Source organism: Conger conger, chromosome 6, assembly GCF_963514075.1.
Source record: "Conger conger chromosome 6, fConCon1.1, whole genome shotgun sequence".
Taxonomy (NCBI): Eukaryota; Metazoa; Chordata; class Actinopteri; order Anguilliformes; family Congridae; genus Conger; species Conger conger.
Window position 1 is genome coordinate 21,390,928 of NC_083765.1, and position 17,084 is coordinate 21,408,011.

At 44.2% G+C, this 17,084-nt stretch overlaps 1 protein-coding gene across 4 annotated transcripts; it reads right to left on the bottom strand.

The window, feature by feature from the left end:
- Positions 1–48: 48 nt before the first annotated feature.
- Positions 49–15,944, bottom strand: ap1ar (adaptor related protein complex 1 associated regulatory protein). 4 transcript variants are annotated; one of them, XM_061245850.1, is made up of 11 exons: positions 15,834–15,944; positions 15,543–15,619; positions 13,650–13,698; positions 13,488–13,514; positions 12,702–12,727; positions 10,611–10,707; positions 9,400–9,498; positions 8,351–8,400; positions 7,919–7,977; positions 6,102–6,308; positions 49–3,187 (listed from the first exon to the last, which is right to left on the bottom strand). In XM_061245850.1, exons 2-11 carry the CDS (start codon positions 15,611–15,613, stop codon positions 2,928–2,930), a joined length of 945 nt encoding a protein of 314 aa, XP_061101834.1. In that variant the 5' UTR covers positions 15,614–15,619; positions 15,834–15,944; the 3' UTR covers positions 49–2,927. The 4 variants fall into 4 exon arrangements, with proteins under 4 accessions (XP_061101834.1, XP_061101835.1, XP_061101833.1 ...); XM_061245851.1 differs by having other exon boundaries at positions 6,102–6,224; positions 15,543–15,928; XM_061245849.1 differs by having other exon boundaries at positions 15,543–15,928.
- Between the last annotated feature and the right edge of the window lie 1,140 nt (positions 15,945–17,084).

Consider the following 17,084-nt stretch of genomic DNA (forward strand, 5'->3'; position numbering starts at 1 on the left):
GTAACATACACACATATTGGGACATCTGCACAAAAAAAGGGCGGCCCATTTCTTCCTCCTCATTCACTTTTATTTGTGGCAGACTTCAACACCTTACAGAATGCTCAACTAAGCAAAACAATGTTAAATTATTATTTTGAAGATGAGACAAAGCAAAGTTTTCCTGAAGAACACCTCCAGGTACAGTACGTGTATCTTGTCTTGTCAGGTGTTTAGAAACGGGTTTCGAAAGGAACGTTCAGATTGTTACACGTCTTCTTTCCTGGTGGGAACGTGCTTCTCTCACAAACACACACCTGTGTCTGTCGTCCTGCTCCACCTCTCCCCATGCAAATGGCCATCACCGCTGCTAACCACACAGGCCCAGCATTTCAATATACTATTCAAATAAAAAGTTCAAAAAAGGTCTTGCATAAAATCTCACAGATATGAAGAATAGGGGCATAGGGTTCACACACTACAGAACTACACGCATCACTCCCAGCTTTTCTTTGGTCAACTGGTGCAGTGTGGATGCATAGGTTGTGTCCCAGGGGAAATTAGTTTTAATAGCAGCCTGAAAATCAGCAGATTCCTCTCGCTCACACTCTCACTCAGTGACTAATTCACTCACACTGACTAAGCTTCCTCCTGTTGTAGCTTTTACAGCCAAGGGCTACATACACACTGGCGGTTTTAGTTTCAAAATGTTTGGGAAAAGTGTTAGTCGAGAGGTTTTCGCTATCTTGAACTGTCGGTACACATCACTAGAATGCGTTGCGGTTTTGAAACGGGTTTTTGGTGCTAGTGTGTATGAGGCCCAACACACTAAAGTGCGTATACTGAAATTTGGTCCTCCAGGCCAGTAGTAATGCTGCTTTTCCTTTCTACATGATGGATTAATGCCCCAGACTGGCCAGAGATCACATTCCCAGGTATAACTCAGACCTGAGTAGAAGGGAAGAATGAAAACCAGCTCTCCTGGCCTCCAGGGCCAGATTTCAGTATCCCTGCTCTAGAGCAGTGCTACTCAACTCCATGTCCTGCGGGCCGCAGCGTCTGCAGGCATTTGCTCCTACGTGCACACACTGCAAACATGCACGCTCTGCAAATGCATGTGAGGTTGTGCATGCTTCGCGTCGCTTTATGGCGTGGTGCATACAACAGGTTACAATCAGGAATGCGTCAAATGAGATGGAACAGCAGCAAATCCAGTATGCAGTATGGGTGGTATGTGAAATGCATCTCGCAATGCTAAAACTCGATGTGCTTTTGCAACTTTTGTGAGAACGAGGAAGAGAGATGGGGAGAGAGGGAAGTGATGATAAACAGCAGAAAAAGTGCAGTATCCAACATTAAACATCCGAGTAAGCATCTAAAACAGGCAAGGTAGAAAAATACACACACACACACAGTATGGAAAAGACGAGAGAAGGGCGAGTTATTCAACATGACACACGCTCGCTCACACACACCTGGCAACATTCACAAGCACTCACGCGTTTCACACCACCGCTCTAAAAGCCATCCAGCGGTCCGTAATGGTGAGAGACAGGCCCGGCCCGTAGGGGATGGGGGCAGTCCACCACTCTCCCCTGGACAGGAGCCCCCACACTGGGCATTAGTTATTTACCTCACGCTTTTATCCAAATCAATGTGGGGTTAAGGGCCTTGCTCAAGGGCTGCACTGATCTTATTGTTGCTGGAGATCCACAGGGTCTGCTGGGGTCCCCAACCCTGGTCTTGGAGAGCCACAAGGCTTTTTTCACTGTAAGATAAGCAATCAATTTATACCCAAAGAAACCAGATGAGCTCAGATAAATTTGTAAACTGCTCTGATGTAATTGCTTTAACCAATTAAGTACTGAGTAACTATAAAAAAACTGATCCTGTGGCTCTCCAGAACCAGGGTTGGGGACTCCTTGATTAATATATTAAATCTCTGGAATGTTGATTTAAAAATGTAAAATGCTGCCACTCAGTCTAACTCCTACTTTAACACCGTGCACATATTTACAGTGACCGTAATCCATGATAAAGTGAAAGTGAACCACGACAACAATGTGAAACTATCAGTCAGTCATTCAGCTTCCCTGAATTAACTAAAGTATGAATGGTAAATGTCTGCATTTATATAGCACCTTTCTCCAAAGCGCGGTACATTCACCCATTCACACACAAACCAACGGTGATTGGCTGCCATCTAAGGCATCAAACTCGTCAGGAGCAATTGGGGGCTAGGTGTCTTGTTCAGGGACACTTCGACACACTCAGGGCGGGATCAAACCGGCAACCTTGCGACTGCCAGACCACTGCCCTTGCCTCCTGAGCCAATGTCACCCCATGAAAAAAATCTAATCTACAAGACAGAAGACAAGGCTTCTGGTGTGATTTTTTTTACACTGTGTGTTTGTCTGTCCTGGAAGGCTTACATTCCTGCCCGCACACACACACACAAAGCTGATCAGAGCACTTTGTAAATTGCACTTGCTTCAGTATAGATAAACAATACAGAAAAGTATGTCCCATTTGAAGACAGCAAAGGCAGACTAAAGACACTCACCCAAACTAAGGCCAAATCCAGGAAGGTTGTAAAACGATGAAGTGTGTCCATCGGAGTCTACTTTTCACAGCAGAAACTCTGACATACCAGCCAATCAAAACACACATCAGATTTTTCTGTGGGCGGCATTGTTAGCCATTACATTCGAACAGAGCTGTTAATGTTATTAGCGTGGATTAAATTAGATCTACAATCCACCCACCAACAAACGAGTACCAAATCCAGCACAGAGAGGGCAGTGACTCAATCAAAATGGCCCTCAGATCATAAAAATTATCCCTAATCTTTAGCTTCCGATTAGCAGGTCAGTGAAAGTTTGGTTTCGTAATGCAAGATAAACATTCGGTGGGCCTATATTTTGGATTACCCCCCCTCCCCCCCTCCACTATCTGTCCTGCTGGTCAGAGACGGAGGTTTCCGCGGTGACCTCGGAGGGCGTGTCCAGCAGGGGGTTGACGAATCCGTCGCAGTCGGAGTCGTCATCGGCATGGGCGCTCACAAAGTCGTTCTCCCACTCCAGAGCGTTGGAATCCTCTGAGGCCGAGGGGGGATAGCTCCCCCGCTGGCCCCGCCTTCCCGCCGCCGCCTTCAGGATGTCCTCCTCTGTCCGGGAACGCTCCGGAACCAGGTTTGCCGCCGACATTCCTGCCCAAGGCCCGAAAACACAACCAATCAGGGCATCAGGGCACCAATCAAGGCACAGAGAATAGCACACAACCGATTAGAGTTCAGAGAAATGAGTCAGAGCACAGAGCCAATCAAGGCTCAGATAATATGGAGTCAGCACACACAACCAGTCAGGGCTCAGAGAATATGGAGTCAGAGCACAGAACCAATCACAGCTCAGAGAATATGGAGTCAGAGAAAATGCTGTCAGCACACGCCTATGTTAGAATGTAGTTATTTACAGGAAGTCTTTGATTTATTCTGTTCTAAAGCTGAGGAATCTAAAATGTGTGGAGTCACTGGGGATCCCTGTGAAAGGACATGCAGCTGTGCACCTAAAGAGCAGAGGTGCTCATGTGCAACAGCCTCAGCGCACACCGTGCACACACTGAAAGTACTTCAGTGCACTTTAAGGAAACAACTGTTCCACAATTTCCCCTACAGCTGGGGGAAGTGGGAAAAAGAAATTGGACAGTATTTTTCAACCTCGACATCCTCCAATCCGCACGTCCGCTCTTGGTAGTATGCTGCCCGCCAGCACAGGCAGGGGCAGGGCGGGGGCAGGGCGGGGGCAGGGTGGGGGCAGGGTGGGGGCAGGGCTGGGGTGCAGGGCCGTTTGCAGGCATAGCGGACGAGTCCCACCAGCTCAGAAAAACACAACGAAGCCGGTTTTGAGCCGAACACGCGCACCGCAAAACACAAACCCAACGCCACCGCGTCGTCAACAAAAGGACTGTGGACAAAAGCCCACAGAGTCAGCAGTTCCTGTCTTTTGCTGCATTTGAAAAGCAAAAAAACATGATCTGTAGAGAGTGTGGGTAATCAAAATAAAATAAAAACATTTAAAATTATTTATTAAAAAACACAAAGACTGATTAAACAGATACTCATCTGAATATAGTATGCTTCTTTAAAATCTCTTACATAGCAATGTCAAACTAACATGCAATTCTAACTCCACAAGCTAACTTTCTTTCCCACAGAGACATGCTGATGGAGCCTTCAGACAACGCGTCCTACACTCATATCTCCACATAAGACAGGCTGGCTCGAAATAAACACTGTGGAGCCGACAACTGAAGTGAAGGCTACCCTTTTCTCCTCAATAGAAAATTATGATTTTTGTGGTTTTTCAGCAGCATGAAAGTCTTCCTTTCACTTCCTTTGCCAGTGGCTCTGAGCGGTTAGCTCCTAGCGTCCTGCAGGGTAACCCTTTCAGCGTCCCGGTCCAAAACCCAGACACAGGGAGAGGCGATGGAACATTCCAGACCTCAGTCCCAAATGTTTAATAGCTCCAAGGCATAGGAGTGTGGCCAGGGGGGCCATGCATGCCTGCTACAGTGTGTGTGTGTGTGTGTGTGTGTGTGTGTGTGTGTGTGTGTGTGTGTGTGTGTGTGTGTGTGTATGCGCGTGTGTGTATGTATGCGAGTGTGTGTGTGCATGTATGTGAGTGTGTGTGTGTGCGTGTGTGTACCATGTAATAATAGCAATTTACTTCACAATGTGTCTGCTAATGCTCCAGATGCTGTTGTTGATGAGGAAAGCAGAGCGGTGTCCATTTTAGAGGTTGATTGTACATTTGATTGTACATTGTACAAGAAGCCTTCCTCACTAAGGGACTGAAGTATCAGCCCCTGGTGTCCGCCATAGAACAACTTGGCTACAAGGGTAAACTGTTAGTTTTTATATTTGGCAGCCATGCCAATGTCCACAGACTAGTGGACTAGGGGTCTGCAACTGGCAGGAATGCCAAAATTGCAAGCATAGCAGCAAGACATTGTTCCATGTCCGCAATAATAGGTTGCCGCCATATTTGGAGGCGCCGCCGATACCTGCAACCCTAATAATCCTGCAAGTGTCTATGTCATTATTCTGTACTGTGTATTGTTTATGCCCTTCATTGTTACTTTGCTATGTGGACATGAATAAAAGTATTACGGTAAATGTCTGCGTGTGTGTGTGTGAGTGTGAGTGTGAGTGTGTGTGTGTGTGTGTGTGTGTTACACCCTGTGCTCTAGGCCCCTGACATTGATCTTGAGGTGCCTGCAAACACGGTAATGTGAGAAACTAAACGTCGGCACCTTTCAAACAAAAACAATTTTTAATCTCTGCGCAAGGCCTTGGAATATGGATATTGTGACATGATACATGCCAGAAATCCAGTTTGGCTCGTCATCAAAAATGCAGCCCAGCTTGTTACCACCAGTAAGATTCCTTGTGGTTTATTCAAACACTGCTGCACTGGTATTTACTTTTCCTTTGGAATATGGAGATCAGCGGAAAAGAATGGGATGATAAGAGCAGTGTCCATATCGTGGGTGGCGAAACTGTATCTCAGTGTTCAGTTTCACTGTGCGATTGCGTTTCTGCATTTTTCACGAACACAGCGAGTTTACACGTGGGTTTGTGCTTTCTGTAATCACTCATGAAGCAGCTCAAGGTCCTGTTGGATGTTGCCAGCGTTATTCTTCAACCCAAGGCCCTGAAACTCAGCTTCTTATGCCCAGACATGCTGGCTTCTGTGGAAGCCAAAGAAAACGACTCGGCCATGTGTCAGAACGCACTTTGACCTGACCTCTATGCAGAGTCAGTTTACTTATGATCTACTGCAGTGGACTATGAGTGCCATTCCAGTTATAGTATTACCTACTACTGAGTATTCAAGTTGTATACATCTTGTTTGCTCTCAATAGTAGGCAAGTGCGCCGATTCAGACACTCAAATTGAGCTAAATAGCAAAGATTTAATATCCCTTTAAAAAGATTTAAAAATCCCTATTAATAACAATAATTACAATAATATTACTGCTAATAATAATATTTACACAGGACACAGAAAACAACAATAACAACAACAATAATAATAATAAAAAGAAAGAATGATGAAGACCCACCCTCCTCATCCTCCCACTCCAGGTCGAGCGAGGTCCCATCCTCATTGGTCGAGCGAGTCTTGCTGGTGACATCATAGCTGCTCTCAGTATTGGGCGTGGCCACATTGGTTTCCGAGGAAACGCCTATTACAAGAGAGAGCAGCCAATGACATCTGCCTCCCGGTTTTTGTGGAGTTTCAGGCAGCAGGGGAGTTATACTGCCCCCTGCTGGAATCACATAGTTATGCACCATTATTACACAATCACATACAGACTAAAAATACACATCTCGCCTCACAGTGCTATGATACTGTATTCTAAATAAATGTGATAACATAGACTTGGGCAGGGCTGCCCAACTCTGTTCCTGGAGTTCTATCATCCTGTTCATTTTACCCTACTTTAGCACACCTAATTCTACTATTTAGCAGCTCAGATCACAAGCTGTTGAATGAGGTGTGCTTTGTTAGGGTTGGAGTGAAAACCTACAGGATGGTAGATCTCCAGGAGCAGGGTTGGGCAGCCCTGCTCTTGATTATGCCCATTGCATTCTGTATTTTCTGCCAGTCCTCATAGAAATGTATTTGTGTTTCTAAAGCCATTTATTTCGAAGGAGTATGTAGGCTCAAAGCTGCTTCACCTGCGCGACCGTGACAAACCCCAAGCTGTGATTGGTCGAAACCCACCCTCAGCTGACTCACCTTCAATGCTTTTAATGAGTTTTTTGGAGTTTTTACTGTAGCGCAAAAATGCCGTTGTGTGCCTGTCAACTGTACTACTGTAATGCTGTACAGGTTTCCCAAAAGAGGTCTGTCTTCTGACAGCTTACCTTCTTATTATTAATTTTATTTGTTATTATTAATTTATTGGCTAGCTACGATAATGTTTTAAACAAATGGAAATTGAGAGTAAACAAGATCTTACACCAGAAAAAATTGATTATATACAAGTTTTTTCGGATCACTTTGTCACTGGTAAGCTTACTTTTAATGCGTTCTAATCATAGAATTCCTCACATTCAAGCTAACCAGCGAGCTGAAAAATCCCAAGGACCAGTTTTAAGTCCAAACTATGCAGTATTGACAACAAAATCTGCTAATAAAGTCATTACTCAGACGAATGGATAATCAATGATAAAAATGGGTCTCCACGCCAATGCCAATTGGCATTGTATCTAGTTAGATCGATACTGAAATATCTTATTCATAAATTAAACTGCTACTTCATTACCGAGCTGCAAAATGCCATGGTGTTACCAAAAAATGATGCTGTGTGCAGAAAATATGTTTTACCGTTTGTGAGTGACTGTGTGATTGTAGGTGTAGGCAGGTGTAGGTTACAGGACTGTTAGCTACTTAAGTTGCTTATTTCAATTGTCACCGCTTTTATGTTAGCAATGCAAAAATCAAGAGTATTAATAGAACAATACACAAGTCTTACAGGGAGTTATAGCTAACTAGGCTACGTTTGAACTGAAGTACAGCTAGTGCAACACAGTTTCACAGAGGGCACACAGAGGACTCCTGCAGCAGTGAAGTCCCGCCCCCCCTTAGATCTTTGTTTTCTTCTGTTACAGGTCATTCCCTGATGATGACGCATTGGAGAACAAGCCGCCATAGCAACCCATAGCAACATACTCATTGTGAGGTAAAACACAGGGGTTAAACTAGGGCTAGATGACATGGCATCCGTTAAAAAATATTATGATGGTGCCCAATCAATGTCAGTTTTCATATAAAGGTTGGATGGTAGACCTGCAACAGAAGACAACAAAGATCTAAGGGGGGGGGCTTCACTGCTGCAGCAACATCAAGCACCAGCCCCCCCCAGAGACTCACGGCTGCTCCGGGACGGCCCCCCCATCTGGGTCTTCACAAATTCATCTCCCACGGCCGAGCTAAGGGCCAAGGAAAACAGAAAACTTCATCACAGGGCGTAAATTAGCCTTCAAGTAAACTGAAGGTTTTGATCTAACCCCTTTGAAGACCAGTTTCGATTCCTGTTCTAGAACTGCACTACTTTCACTTACGAGTAGTGATTGTGAAATCAGCATTAGAATATTCAGTTAAGAACATTCTCATCACATAGTATTTGAGATGTTACACCTTAACGGATTAAAGAATGTGCGTGCCTTGTCATAGCAATATTTCTTGAGGCCTTTCGGGTGAGTTCACAGTGTAAAATGTTCCCCCTTCACAGAAAAAGTTTATTTTCTTAGATATTCTACAGCTTTGCCATGCCGCTGCGATGCATAAAAATGGAGAACTCACATCTTCTGGTGTCCAGTTCCATCTTCTGCCTTGGCCTCCGCTGCCTGCTTCTGTTAAAGACCACACCCTCTCAGAAAATAAACCCTGCCTTTCAGAGATAACACCCTCTCAGAAAATAAACCCCGCCTTTCAGAGATAACACCCTCACAGAAAAAAACCCCCGCCCTTTTAAAGACCAAGCTGAAGAAATACAGACAGCCGGGAGTACAGAATAGCCAATCTCACAGGTATGAACTCACATGATGAATACAGATCCAGCTCGACGGTCTGTAGATTTAATCATGCATAAACTGTGCAGCAAGACCAATGTGCCAACAAGCCATTCATCAGCAACCGTGAAACAAAAAGTATTTTATCATAGCAACGTGTGAGGTAAAGGACTGAAAAAACATGGGGAAAAAACAAGAAAATGCCAAAGCAGGGTTAAAAGCGCAAACAGACTGGTTAAACAAACAGAAAAAAACAGAATAACAAAGCAAAGGAAGGAGGTGGAGGAGTATATAAAGAGGGATATTTTTCAGGTGGAAGGGGAAGAGACTCTCCTTTTGGGAGGAGAGGAGCCAGCCAGAACTCCCATGGCCCTGAAATGCCCACAATCGTACCTGCTGCTCTGTGCTGAAAAGACCCACTGGCTGAAAGCCACTTAGTCTGGCTTAACTGTTCCAATCATTCAAAGAACTACACTACCCATAATGCACCACAACACTGAATGTCAGTTAGCATAGAGCAAATGCAGCATGTCACACAAGACTGTGGTGAGTCAATTTAATTTAGAAATGCCAAACCAATGAACTAATTAGTTTAGCTACGTAATTTATGAGCAGAGAATAAAGACGCACAAGCACTCTCACACGGACACACACTGGTTTAAAAGAACTTGTGCTCCAAATATCCAGCTCCTAAAGACACCCACACCTTCCTCCCTATCTCTTCTTCCCTCTCTTGCTCTCTCACAGTCTCTCTGTCTGCAGGGGCGGAGCCCAGGTGAGATTGGGCATGGTCAGAGGCACCCAGAAGGGGGGCGGGGCTAGAGGGAGGGGCTGCCTCACCTCTGCTTTCATTCGCTCCCGCGCAGCCCTAGCCGCCTCCCTCTGGGCGGCGTGCTCAGCCTCCTCCTCCAGCCGCAGCGCCTCCTCCCGCGCCTCCAGCTGGACACAAACCACAACATCAGCCCCGCCTCCTCCGCCACGTCCCAAAACCGCAAAAACATGAGGAGGAGGAGGAGGACTGAAAAAACCAGAAATTAAATTAAAAAGGCAAACCATAAAAAGCACAGAAATGGGCAAAGGGGGAATGAATGTGCAAACCAAACATAACAGACAAAAATAAATAATCACTGTCTGGCAATGGTCATGGGGAGAAGAGGTCTTCAGGGCGATGGGTTGATGGTAGCGTAGCGCAGCACGAGTGATTCTGCACTCCCCGGAGGTCAGATCACACACCTTACCATCAGCCCTAACTGGTGCTCACAGCCTCCATTAGTGGCTCTCCATACTCCTTTTCAAATACGGGACACCGTATTTGAGCGTGTGAGCGTGTGAGTGAATGGTGTGCGTGTGTGCGTGTGCGTGTGTGTCTGCGATTGGCGGCCTGTCCAGGGTGTATTCCTGCCTCTCGCCAAATGCATGTTGGGATAGGCTCCAGCACCCCCTGTGACCCTGACCAGGAATAAGCAGCAATAAGCAGAATAAAAGGTGAAATGTGTAGAACAGAAAGTTTTCTAAGGGAACATTCTGCGTTTAATTAATTTTCTTCTTCAAAACTACCCTGTAACACCCGGCTATGTGTCCAATGCCCCTGCCTCCTGCTTAGTTATGAAGAAATGACTTTCATAGTCAGATGCATCTCAGCTCATCCATGTCCTCCTACACCCTTTCAGTCCCAACAGTGCCATCAATCACCAATCAAAATGACTGCAATCCTACGGTTTTGAGTCCCGATTCTAGCCAATAGAGGAACCCTTCAGATTTGTTTTAACATGAAATTCAAACCATGCTGCCAAGTTTCTTTTATATTTTACAGTGTGCTTGTAATTGGTGATGTCCTTATCACCTGATTATACACTCGATTTGGCTCTCAGGAATTAATATACAAACATGGAAATGTGCAATATGATTCGCCCATGGTGTCCACTGTCCAAGCATATTTCGAACTGCATTTACGTCCATCCTGCAGTCTGTCCTGCACTGGCGTGGGGTAACAACCTCGGTCACTGTAAACTCCCGCAGGTTAGCCTAGCCTAGGTGCTGGACTGGGTTACCTGCGCTTGCAGTGTCTGGTCGAGGAGCTCCTGTTTGTCACTGATGGCAGCGTAGCGCTGCTCCCGCAGGTGGACAATCTCCTCCTCACTGACAGGCCTGTGTGTCAGACACCCCCACATCACACTCAGACAGGTGTGTGTCAGACACCCCCACATCACAGTCAGACAGGTGTGTGTCACAGACACCCCCACATCACAGTCAGACAGATGTGTGTCACATACACCCCCACATCACACTCAGACAGGTGTGTGTCACATACACCCCCACATCACAGTCAGACAGGTGTGTGTCACATACACCCCCACATCACACTCAGACAGGTGTGTGTCACATACACCCCCACATCACAGTCAGACAGGTGTGTGTCACATACACCCCCACATCACAGGCAGACAGGTGTGTCACAGACACCCCCACATCACAGTCAGACAGGTGTGTGTCACATACACCCCCACATCACACTCAGACAGGTGTGTGTCACATACACCCCCACATCACAGTCAGACAGGTGTGTGTCACATACACCCCCACATCACAGGCAGACAGGTGTGTCACAGACACCCCCACATCACACTCAGACAGGTGTGTCACATACACCCCCACATCACAGTCAGACAGGTGTGTGTCAGACACCCCCACATCACAGTCAGACAGGTGTGTGTCACATACACCCCCACATCACAGTCAGACAGGTGTGTGTCAGACACCCCCACATCACAGTCAGACAGGTGTGTGTCACAGACACCGCCACATCACAGTCAGACAGGTGTGTGTCACATACACCCCCACATCACAGTCAGACAGGTGTGTGTCACATACACCCCCACATCACAGGCAGACAGGTGTGTCACAGACACCCCCACATCACAGTCAGACAGGTGTGTGTCACATACACCCCCACATCACAGGCAGACAGGTGTGTCACAGACACCCCCACATCACACTCAGACAGGTGTGTCACATACACCCCCACATCACAGTCAGACAGGTGTGTGTCAGACACCCCCACATCACAGTCAGACAGGTGTGTGTCACATACACCCCCACATCACAGTCAGACAGGTGTGTCACAGACACCGCCACATCACAGTCAGACAGGTGTGTGTCACATACACCCCCACATCACAGTCAGACAGGTGTGTGTCAGACACCCCCACATCACAGTCAGACAGGTGTCACATACACCCCCACATCACAGTCAGACAGGTGTATCACATACACCCCCACATCACAGTCAGACAGGTGTGTCACATACACCCCCACATCACAGTCAGACAGGTGTGTGTCAGACACCCCCACATCACAGTCAGACAGGTGTGTGTCACATACACCCCCACATCACAGTCAGACAGGGGTGTGTCACATAGTCTTGGGGTGAAGCAAGATGGAACTCAAACAGAAAAGTGTAAAATAATTTTGTTTGATAAAAATAATCTTGTGTGTGTTCTGCTCCTGTGTATCAGAGACTGGCTCAGGTTGTAGATTTTTTGCCTTAATATCAACACACTCACATGGAATTATGGACATGTCTTGCGAATGTATAAAAATTAAAAAAAAAAAAAAAAGCAATTTACGTTTATAAAAGCTTTTTCATTCTTTAAAATTACTCCATTACAGCTTTAATGCACGGCTCAGCAAGACCCCCTGGTGGCCAACCTGTGTATGACCTTGGCACTTTTCATTGAAAGGCTACAGGGTGGTCAGAGAAATGAAATGCTTCAGGAGAATACCCTCTCACCTGTGAACAGAGGCTAGCCGCGGCTCACAGTAAATGATCAGAATATATTCTTACATCATTATGATTATAGCAGCAGCTGCCTCAACTGACAAGCTGATTGTACAAATCAAGGTTTACTAAGCTGCTCAAATCACACTCACAACACTCATACTCATCATGTTTTTTTGGTTTGAAAACCTGAAATTACCTGGACTGCCATTAATATTTATCCAAATATGAGTTCTTATACAAATTCTTAAATAACATTTTGAGACTGCCTGTAGCACAGAAGACAGACAGTGTGTGAAATACTGCATGTGTGTCGAGTAAATACTGTGTGTGTGTCGAGTGAATTGTTCCATACGGCACACACCTCGGGCTACTCTTGGGCGTCTCCCCCTTAAAAAAAAACAAGAGACACCATCATAAAAGGTCTGAGAGAAAAAGTTGCATCCAAAAACAGTGGTCTTGAGTTCCCTTCAAATATATTTTTTCTTTATATCAAAATGCTGTATCATATTACATTTTCTATAAATCCAAATCAACCTACTTTATTCAATTTTAGAGACTACAAAAAAGTGACTCAAGCACCCAGGAGTGATGGAAAGGTTATAATATCAACACCATCTCCAGAAAATTTGGACATGAACATTTGCGTCATTGCAGCGATATCAATAGTCGCATCACATGGTTTTGTAGCACATCAATTGCTGTCATTTTTAGAAGCAGAACAAATACCTCCAAACAAATGTGTCACTCAGAGCTACAGTTTTCAATCATGCTCCTGAATGCCAAATTGCTAGGTGAAAGAATACATTTGACATTTTTAAATCGATTGTTACAAATTAAAATAAGTGTGGGAAAGGTTATTTGGGATTTAAAGAACCATTTCTCGATTAACTACAGTAATGGAGACAGGACAAGTCAAAGTCATGGAGGCACGCTAATTAGTGCAAACTTTGCTGGCCCACCCCTCCTAGGGGTTTCTTATGACGCCAAATCTCATTGAAATAACAAATAACAGTGATCACTCATAACAGTCACCACTGATAATGAATGTCATTGATGATGATGAGTTCATTATACGCTTTTCAATAAACCATTAAAAACACAGAAAGTTAAACCCCGCCTCCACTGTGAATGATGTTCATGTGCTCACCTCATCGCTCTCCACCAAGTTCTCAAACTGGAAAAAAAACCCATGAAATAACAGTCAGATCTGCGTGCAATTTCTCTGAAAAACCAGACCAACTGTGTTTTAAACAACTGAATAGACAAGTCTGATTTTACAAGGCAAGAAAGCTGAAGTGGACTGGGATACCTCTATAGTGTAATGTTCTCCTGTGGTGCTGCTCCTGAAGTACTTGGACCTGTGCACATAAAGACATGAAAACACCAATTATAAACTTACTTACTGCACCAAACAGATAAACTCAATGTCATGTTTGGAACTTGTCTCCTATAAATCAGGAAAAAACAAGGTCCTGTATAACGTATCCACACGGATGAAAAATGAGTTCATTACATGAATAACAGCTGTCTAAAAAGAAGACCGGCACTTATGCCATTTTACTAATAACTTTCCTGATTGCACACACACCATTCCATAATCTGTGATATACCCAGGCATTGTCACAAATAGTAGGCTATACTTGTTCCCTACATGGAGGACTGACACCCTAGTTCAGCAGTTCCCACACTCGGATCTTGGAGCACCCCTGTGTATGCTGGTTTTCATTCCAACTCCCAACCACAATTGCAATCCAAGAATTTTAACGAGCTGTTCATTTTATTCAATTAGGGTTGCACTCTTAAACTACATTTTATCAAATAGGTATGCATACCAGAAAGAATAAAATTACCATGTTCATATTGTGCGTATTGTGCTGTATTGCAACCAATGCAATGGTAAATTATTTTCACCTAATCAAATTAAAGACTAGGCTCCTAGTTGGTGAAAGTGTTGACACCTGGCCACCAAAACGAACCACTTGAAAGATAATGAAGAATTCAAAGACAAAGCAAAAGCAAAAAAAGGCCAACCCGCATTGTGTTGATACATTTAAGGAAAATGAAATAAAAATAATAATTTAATCAAACAAATGTTTAACTACCTAATGATGAGCCTATTAGTTAACATCAGTCATTTATTGGTTACCGCTTTTGTAATTGTTTGCAATAAGCAGAACAAGGGGAGAACTTGCCAACTCCACACAGAGAGAGGCCCTGGCCGAACTGGATTCGAACCCAAGACCTCTTTGCTGTGAGTGGGCAATGTTACCCACTGCACCATCCGTAAACACAACATGAACATGGGAATTTCATTTTTCGTGTCATTGCAACGCTAAGATTATTTGATAGCAATTGGGGTTGGAACAAACACCATCGTACACAGGGGTACCCCTAGACCGAGTTGAATCCACTGCCATAGTTAATCCACTATTTAGGAAACTAGGGGACCACTTGTCAGACACACTCAGATCAGTCACGTCTGGACAAATCGCGAGAGTGCGCATTTTCCGCAGAGAAAATAAGCGCCCCTTTTCGTATAAATATTAACAGCTATGTCAGTTGGGTTATATCTCAGAAGTAACGTCAAATGCGAGTAAAGGATCTGTAAAAGCCAGCTAAAGGCACATAGTCTAATGTCGTAAAGCACAACGCTATGTTTTGGAAATGTTACCTGTGATGTAAAAATGCAATAATGTAATCTACCAGGAAAGCAAGAGTCATGGTTGCCCACTGGATCTTTACGGACACCGATCAGTTAAAGCCATATACACGTCTATGGTTAAATCAGCCTATTATTACACTGCAAATTCACCTCAACTGATTTCTTGGATACAAATTCGTTTCTGATTTTAAGTTTAAAGTGAAACCAAGCACACCTTGCGGTTCTCCAAAAGCAGGGTTTCAGACGACTCCTGTTGAGTGAAACCTAGCCGGCCAGATAATTATCTAACGTTAACAGAACACTATGTGCTACGCGGTCGACACCAGCATAGCTACACAGTTGTTCTTCGCAGAAACTCAGACTTCGAAGATACCAAAGGCAAGGGAAGATGAATTAATTTGGAAATTAGTAACGTAGCCAGTCTCCAAATATAAAAATGTAACTGGAGCAGTTAGCTAATATAGCTAGCAAAACAGAGGTACCCCTCTATGACACCGGAACGAGGTATTAAAAATCAGTTACCAGGAACACTCCACTCACCCCCCTCCACGCTGGATCCTGTTAGCTTCTCTCCTAAATAACCCATAGCACTGAGTCCAGCAGTTTCCCATGGCATTCTGTTGAAAAACACACTTCAGACCCTCAAGTATGATAGCTGTCCAGTTGTAAGGTTAGCTGTGCCACCACCCCAGTCAATCAAAACTCATCACACGAGAAACACGACAATGAAATTGGCCATTTCGGGGCCACAATAGTAAAATCTTATATCTGGTTTTGATTAAGATAGCTGCTTTCAGAATATATAAGAGACATGACTGAGGGTTAATTTACTCTTCAACACAGCTATCAGTTATGTTTTACAGGGAAAGCCACAGGACGGGAAGATCCCTCATTGTTCAGAGTATTGTCCAGCTCTTCCTGGTACATCCACGTGACCATTTTTTGACTACGGATGCTCATTTGGGTAAAACATTGTGTCAAAAGGGAGCCTGTTTGCTCACGGATTTTGTTATTTGGGCAACTAGACGAGAGCTAATAGGCTACTACTCACAAGTGAAAATGTTTTAAGTGAAATGGCAAACAACATGTGCTCAGCACTGGGCAGATTGTTTAAGATTAAAACCTCTAAAATAATTCACAATCTTCAGAGTAGTGCACTGAAAAATGTACCGGCAATTTTGAATACTAAAGTTTGAGGCAATATAATTATTTTGCACTTTCTTAAAGCATGCTTTATTTCCAACTTGCGCAATGTGTCCAATTGGGACCACATATCTTTTATCACTCCTTCAACATAGCTTGCCCGCAAACCGTTTCAGTACGTACCATACAATTTTTAAACTACTGTAAATGGTAAATGTGATTAATTGATGAATTGGTCTACCTAGTAAAGTGCTCACGGGGTGTATAGTGAGCGCTGCGCTGGTTTTTGTATAAATGGTGGTTTCTGCTATTACTCACATCCAACCTTTATGATTCCTCTACTCAAATGGTGGCCGTCAAAACCATTGTGTAATAGTTGTCTACACAGTAAACACAATTCCATTTACTTTAGCTGTGTCCATTTAGATGAATATTTTTTTCAGAATAATATAATACTGGGATATCTAAATATTAATATCCAATAACATGTTCTGTTTGGAATTTTACAGAAATGAGCATTAACTTTGATCACATCATGTTAAACCCATTTAAACCAGCAGATGGCAGTATTATGCATGAAACAGAAGCGTTGATTGGAAGCGTTGGGGGACCTGTGGTTTGTATATGCGTTTCAGGTGGGGAAGATCCATTTTGACTATGTGTATGATATCTGTGTGTGTGTTTGATGTACGTGCGTGTGTGTTTTGCGCGGGAAAGATCTATGGCCATTAACGTTGATCACATCATGTTAAACCCATTTAAACCAGCAGATGGCAATGTCTCTCTCTCTCTCTCTCTCTCTCTCTCTCTCTCTCTCTCTCTCTCTCTCTCTCTCTCTCTCTCTCTCTCTCTCTCTCTCTCTCTCTCTCTCTCTCTCTCTCTCTCATTTTTTAATAAGAATTTTTAAATTGCACAAGTCGGGATGACAGACACACTGTT

Excerpts from the sequence above, each read along its gene's own strand:
- ap1ar (XM_061245850.1), bottom strand. The coding sequence starts at position 15,613 with ATGGGAAACTGCTGGACTCAGTGCTATGGGTTATTTAGGAGAGAAGCT. Across the intron at positions 10,708-12,701 it reads ACGCCCAAGAGTAGCCCGAG|GCCTGTCAGTGAGGAGGAGA; the intron begins GTGTGTGCCGTA and ends TCTGACACACAG. Across the intron at positions 7,978-8,350 it reads GGAACTGGACACCAGAAGAT|CTCGGCCGTGGGAGATGAAT; the intron begins GTGAGTTCTCCA and ends CTTGGCCCTTAG.